We start from the raw sequence: 7,639 nt of genomic DNA on the forward strand, positions 1-7,639 counted from the left end.
TCCAGATTTCACATTCACGGCGACAGACCTTTCTTTATAGGCTACATTCCGTCAGAATTTAAAAACAGTCCTTTAAAAACACAATTACATCCAATTAAAAAAATTCTTTTTAAAAAAGGAACTGGTGTTATACAGACGTCTTGCTTTCCATTCTTCCTATGGGGTGTTTCTGCTTTTATCTACTGGAACAAGCGCTTGTTCCAGTAGATAAAACATTTTGGGCAGACTGTCTTTAAATTTTTTGTTAAAAAATTTTTTGTTAAATAATAATAATCTCCATTGGACGAAAAATTTACAAAAAGAAATTTTGTTTATTTGTAATTAATGACTCAAAATATTCAATATTAGCCCATAAAATTGTTGGTGTTTTTAAAGTTTTCATTTCATTATTTGATTCTTTGAGAAGATTTTCAGTTCATTATCAATTAATGATTTTTAAATAAATAAATTGCATAAATGACCAGAAAATTTGAATACTCGAAGTAAAACTTCCAACTGTTTTTCTTCCGAGCAAAGTGCTTGAACTTGTATTGTCTATTTGTGCTGAATAGCGTCAAGCCAATATACCTCCACACTTAAATGTAAGTAATATAAACATTGTATTACAACAAAAAAGAAATAGTTTAGATAGAAGAGTAGAACCGTATTTATACGAAAAGGACAAACACAAAACAATTTCACGAAATTCAGTTCTGTTTAAGAGTGATCCGAATTAAAAACTTTGAATTGCTTTTAACCGATCCGGTGGAGTTTTGATTGTTGTTTTTCCACTCTATTCATTCCGATTCGTTCATTATCTTGTCCGTATCTTGGCACTCGAGCCAAGAAGTTATTTGTTTTACTAACAGACAACTTACCGGACACACGAGAATCCAAGTTGTAGAAAGCTGCTTGAATCCGTTTAAAGTTCCTTTTTCAATCTCTAATACCTGTTTAAGGAGCTAGTCAGAGAAATGGTCTCTGGGAGAATTTGTTTTTATTCGAATCTGCCATATCGCTATCTGTTGTTTTCGCTCTTTACTGAAACGTCAGATACATTACAATATGATACCTAGTCTCGAGTATTCATATAACAACCAGAATTATTTGCTTTGTATTTACAGAATAACTTACTTTGTATATAGAGATAATATTTACATATAAAATAATCCAATATCTTTCGTTGCAAGATAATAGCGTTTGGCGAATATTCTGTACACAGCCTATTGATATTATTTCGAAGTAATAATTACTAATGGGTTTTATTGCCAAATGAATGCACTTTATTTTAAACATAATGCACGTTGTTACGCTTGTTACATAAAACAATAAATTGAAATAAAGGAATGGCACATGTTCGCTTTTATCTTGACAATTGTGGGATAATTCCAAACCAAGAATTACTTGCAAAAATTAGATATATGAGGTGCTCTTTCCTTCTGAATAGTTCTCGTTACACGATTTTCAGCACATTATCCAGTCTTCAGTTGAAAACATATTTTTCGTTACAAAATATTTAGAAATATTCTTCCTTGTGAATGGAATCTTGAAAATTTCCACATTAACAAAGTTACGAGCTATTTCTATAAATTTTCTTTCTATTATTTCTTTCTTTGAAAACGTGGAATTTTTCAAATCACGCTTGGATTTGTCAGGAATGTGATTTGTTTAGTTGCCTTTGGAATTCTGTACGCCAATGCAGCCTGGCCGTAAGTCATACGACAACTCTCGACTTCTCCAATTGCTGCTTGAAGAATTTTGATATTCCATTGTGTTACAATCTTTCGAATATAAGAACGGAGAATCTATAAAAACAATCATCAATAGTCAAATAAACAGTGAAATTTCGAACAATTCTGTTTAAAATTACCCCGAAAGCGAATGACATACAAAAAGTAAATTTCCGCACAATTTACGCATAACACGCAGGCAAAGCTCAATACTTTGAAGCTTCTCTTGTCAATTTTCCAACCTCGCGTAAGCTTTTTCAATTATTTTCCAGTGTCACAAGTGCGTAAATACCTTAAATTAACAAAGACAATCTCTTTTTCTCTTATATCGAAAAAAGTTCGGTATTAGAAGTTTATAACGATCGCATGGCCGACTCAACGGGAGCTGGAATGTAGAAGCGCTGTTGATTTTAGCTCAGGTTGCCAGTTCTGTAATAATGGGCCATTCATAATTACCCCAACTTCCTCTGTATGATAAAATTCAAAATGTAATTGACAAAGAATAAATGAAATACTTAGATATTTTTGTAACGAAACCATAATAGAATAATACACAAAGTCTTCGACTATCGGACAGAATTCGCTTTCCTATACTATTTTGATATCTATAATTGACTTTTCTATAAATCCAAAAGTAAAAAATCAAAACAATACTAACAATCAACTCTTTTCCATTTTACTAGAGACAGCTTAAAGCTCATAAAACATCAGAAACACCATCGCACCCACTACTTCCGGGGCTCGATCGGAGTCATGCTGCACGCTCCTTTAAGCCTATGGCATGTTTAACAAGCATCCCGTTGGGCAGGAGAACATCTCGCTAGAGTCACAATTAGGGATGTAGTTTTTTTTTACATTTCTGGTCGTCTGGGAGGCACAAACCACGTTTCCATACTTGCAATTTTGCCCCCCCCCGACTCTCACCACTCGTCCCATTGGAGATCCCATTGTGGATCTGGCCGAACATAAATGGGTACGTACCCAAAAGGTGGAATGAGTTTCGAAAAAGAGTATCTTGTGGTTCTTTTACATAAAGCCTAAAAGAAAACCTAATATAAAACATTTTGGAAATATAATAAATAAGCATTTTAAACCATAAATTTATATTTATATATTAATAGTAATTTCCATACTTCGAAAGTTATTAATTATTCTTAAACTACTTGGATTTTTAACCAAACATTTCCAATATTTAATAAAAAAAATCATATAAATTTATATTTTTGGATTTTATTTCGTATTCATTATTTATTTAACNACACTAACACCACACGACAAACAGAATAATATTTAATAAATAAAATCTCTGCTTTAAAATTAATTATAATAAAAAATAACAAGTAAAATAAGCCAAAATCGATATATTAAAGCCAATCTATCATATTAATTTCCTGCAAATATCACTTTTTGGTCATCTACAACATTTTAATTAGTTTATCAATCAATCAATATTGATTTACGATAAATTGTGCAAATTTAAAAAATAAAATTTAATTCGTCATTTTCATGTAACTAAACGAAATTTTAACAGAATTTAAATAAATCACTAATTTCTCTCTATCTTCTACACGTTCCAGCGCTTAATATGTTTTTTAAAATTTTAGTAGTGATTATTAATTATTTTATATATTTTCAAGTGCTTTAAATTATTTGATGAAGTTATTAATAGATCGAATCACGTTTTCTGATTTCCTGCAACGAAAGGGGTAGACAACGTTTTAGTTTACGTATTGCACACTGTACACTGCGTCACAACTTTAGAATACGGATGCTGTTACTATAGTAACAAGGTTTCGGTTATTCTACGTATATTTATTCATCGATCAATGCTAAATGGATATTCTGTAACTAGTTAGAATAATCTACTTTAGTAAAAGCTTCATTTGAATACTTACTAAACTTATTAAGATAAGAAGTTAAGGCATCTTTGATAGGGCACAGATGTTATCGTTTGGATAAAAAAATAGTCATTTTTCAAAAATATTTAAAGATTTTTCCTACTAATTAAGAGTTGCTGCATATTTATAAGGAAAAAAATGTCAAAAATTCTATAATTCTTGTTAAACGATTTTTAAAATTATAATAAAAATTTTTAAATGTAATTAAGTGCATTTATAGACACTATTCTAGTTAATTAGTGGTTAATCAATTCCTAAAGAATTGTATTAATAAGGATAACTGTTGACCTTTAATTTGCATTTAAATTCTTAAAATAACGCTATAAAAATGTATAAATTTATTATTTAATATAGAAGTAGCCACTTTATTTTGTTTTATGTATTGAAATATTTTTCATTTACTGTAAATGTATCAAAATGTCATTTTTAGAATTTTAAGGATATTTAACTTTAGAAAAAATGCATGTAAAAATATTTTTGATGCTTGTTTTGTTTACGTTGCATCTGAGAATCGTCTCCATTATAAACATTTCTGGATGTTTTCTGTTTCTTATTATTATTATTTATAGAATCATTTGTAGAAAAATATATTCATTCAAATGAAAATTAAGCAATAAAAATAGAGCAAAACATTTAACATAAATGTTATTGCTCTTTTATTTTCTTAACATAATTTTTGATGTAAATGCATGAATTTATATTCTCTTTGGGTAAATTTGTCATAAAATTATACGACATAATTTAAAATTACATTTCTCCAAATTGGCGCTTAATAGCGACGATGATGATTACATAAAACTACATTAAATTGTGCATGTGTCTACCCTCATTTTTATCTCGAAGCTAATCAATCCCCAAACCGTGACTTCGGATTACGAGACGAATCACGTGATTTTGCGAATGGCAATTTGCCAATTAAATTTTTCATCACTTTGCGCAATTTTTGTACACAGTTCTCCATAAGGATCCATCTATATAAATGGTTGCACCGTGTTTGTTGACATAATTTGCATATTTCAAAAAATATATATTTTGCTAAAATTTTTAAACTTGTATTTGCAAATTATACATTATACGTTTTAAAATTATTTTTAAAAAATGATACAATATGCGGCAATTGATTATACGCGAGTTACAACGTTATCACTTACCCTTCACTAAGCATAACATCAAAGTTAAAATACAGTTAATTTTCTGATTAATTATCAGTTATTTATCCGAGTAACATTGTTTTAATTGAAAATTAGCCTTATAAATCCCTAGTAAAAGTAAGTTATCCTAGGAGGAGGGATAGAATAGAATCATCCTATGATTTATTGCCACTCCTTGACCTACCCGATGGTATCAAAAGTACAATAATGGCTGATGGGACACCAGAAGTAAACCAATATTCACTTACCTGATTATTGTCGGTAGATGTTAGAAACTGTACTCTACTACTTGCAGATTGACTACGAGGAAAATGTTTTCCATCCATGTTCCAAACACGTGTATAAACAAAAAAATCTCGTGTTATAATCGAATGCCGTATAGAAATCTTAATTTGTACACTCGATAAACGACTACTTTTCAAATTCTCGTATCCAATAAATGTTTAATTCTGATAAAAGATATTCGTAAATATTACTGCACGATGGAGGAAGAAGGCTGTGTTCTTCCCGCCAATAGTATGCTTCTACCGTCCTTGAAACAGCGCAGGTTCCTCCTGTATTTCGTCGTCCGCTGCATCCCATATTGATCCACGACGGTGGCGCTGTTTAGTGAAGTGGTCAGATAGGAAATTCCGAAAGGTCACACAACGTTCCTATGTCGTGACGTAAACTATCTCAATAAAGATATTACAGGATATAAGACCGAAAACATCAATTTTAATAAACTCCATACTGTAAACAAATACAATTATCACCAATAATTTGCATTTTTCTCCCGTATTTAGAACGAAAAACAAAATGGAATCGATCAGTACCTACAAAATTCGTCTAAAAATCGTAATTAAAATGCAAATTTTCTTAATTATGATTATAATTAGTTAAAGCCTTGCTATAACCATTAAAGATCTCGTAGGGATTAATTAACTAAGAAATTGTTAAAATTTCGTTGTTTTGTCGTTTAATTAATTGTAAATGCAATAATTTTTGCTATATTTTGTTGTATATAAAATTTAATTTTCTTTTAATCTTTGTATCTCACTAATGTAAAAAAACAAAACAAAAAAAAAGAGATTTGCGATGAAAAATATTGTTACAATTGTTATAGTTTTAAAATATTAAATATAATTAAATTATTTTGCTGTATAATTAGAGTAAAAATATAAAGTTAGAGAAAAAATTAAATGCATTTAATGGCACTTAATAAAATTAGTAACAAAAAATGTCTATTAAAAATATTTATTTTTATAATTAAGCGTTAAGATTTACCAATTTTATAAACTATTAAAAATTTTATAAATAGAAGGAAGTTAATCCATAAATTAAATAATTCTAATAAAGGAAAAGTAATTAAAAATCCTTTAATTAACTTTAAGTTATTTCAGTTTAACCTTGGACTTTAATTTCTCCAATGGAATAATTATTGAAACCAAAGCCGCGAAATACTTTTGAATAAGTCGAATGATTTTAATATGTAATAAAATAAATTATTAATTTGACTAAAATTAATCGAACCTACTCAATAATTATTTAATGCAAGAATATATTTGGAGTGTGTAATCTTATAAATTGGATTCTCAATCGAATCTTTTGTAAGCCATATTATTATTTATAATTCTTAAAATTTAAACTTGTTTTTTGTTGCATAATAATCTTGGAAACATTCCGAAATTCTTATTTTTCTGTTATTGTTAGGAGCAGTTTAAAATTTGGCACGATTAAATGATTTCGTACTTTTATGTTCTGATTATGTAAATGATCTTAAATTAGTTCAGCGGAAATTATATATATATATATATATGAGGCCCTAGACAGACTTGCTTTATATAATGTAATGCCTACGCTACGCAGATGGCATATTTAAGTGCCAACGTGACCACCCACCTTGGCACTCGAATACACTATGGGCGTAGTGTATTGTCCATGCGCTTTCCCGAATACGTCTACGCATCAGACCATACTTGATACTGTACCAAGTTTAGTTTATTGGGATGTAGCAAGGAGAGATCTGACAAGGGTGGATACCCGGTGCTTCACCGGGTGGACTTCAGTGGGTCCTCCCGGTGAGACAGCCCTTTATATCTAATTAGTCCCTATTTGGGTATTAGATACACATAGAAAACTTCACGTGGTCAGGTGCGAACCACTCGCATATCACTCATTTTATCCACTCGGATGCTGTGCAAGATCAAGGATCACAGATGGGTTCGCTCACCGGATCAAGTATCGATAAGCGTATATTTGTGCGTGTTTGGAATTTTTAAAGCGCCAAACCTTAGCCAAAAGCTTCGACTGCCTCGCCTAAAAACCTCTACCGAATTAAACATTCCATTCTTTCTTGCTTAGGAATTTTTTTTTTCCATTCCTTGTAAATGTATTATTTCTCATTACGTTTTTGTCTTTTTCATGTCATGAACAGAAGATGAATCATATTATTGGACGTTTGCGTTTCTTTTTTCGATTGAATACTTTTAATACACGAAATATATTATTACTAGAAAATATCAACTTTGGACTCTGTCCTATTTTAAAGCAAAATATTCGAAAAATTGTAAACACGAAAATAACTTTAAATTGAAAACAACTTTTAAAAAAATTTTTTTGAAATAATAATAATAATAGGAAACGATAAGCATTAATCGGAACTAATAATAATAATTTTTACTTCTAATTTAAGGAAAACGATATTTATATTTACTTTAAATTAATTTTATTATATCGTTATTCTAATAAAATTAATGGGTACAATAATTACTTACCGGTAAATATAATGACTAATAGACAGAGAATTAAAAAAAAATTAAATTTTAAATTTATATTACAAATTTTCATTTTTTAAACCAGAAATGAGTTTTGAATTTTTACAGAATTTTCTGAAATTCAT

At 29.5% G+C, this 7,639-nt stretch overlaps 1 protein-coding gene across 1 annotated transcript in view; it reads left to right on the forward strand.

Annotated features, from left to right (window-relative positions):
- The window catches only part of LOC111640281, a 35,305-nt gene extending 32,772 nt beyond the window's left edge, over nt 1-2,533 (forward strand). Inside the window, exon 4 of the mRNA XM_023386285.1 lies at nt 2,393-2,533. Coding sequence (XP_023242053.1) covers nt 2,393-2,533 — 141 coding nt within the window. The remainder of the gene's footprint in view (nt 1-2,392) is intronic.
- Nucleotides 2,534-7,639: the final 5,106 nt, after the last annotated feature.

This window comes from Centruroides sculpturatus, unplaced genomic scaffold (genome assembly GCF_000671375.1).
Source record: "Centruroides sculpturatus isolate CEXI.00-Female unplaced genomic scaffold, Cexi_2.0 scaffold730, whole genome shotgun sequence".
NCBI lineage: Eukaryota > Metazoa > Arthropoda > Arachnida > Scorpiones > Buthidae > Centruroides > Centruroides sculpturatus.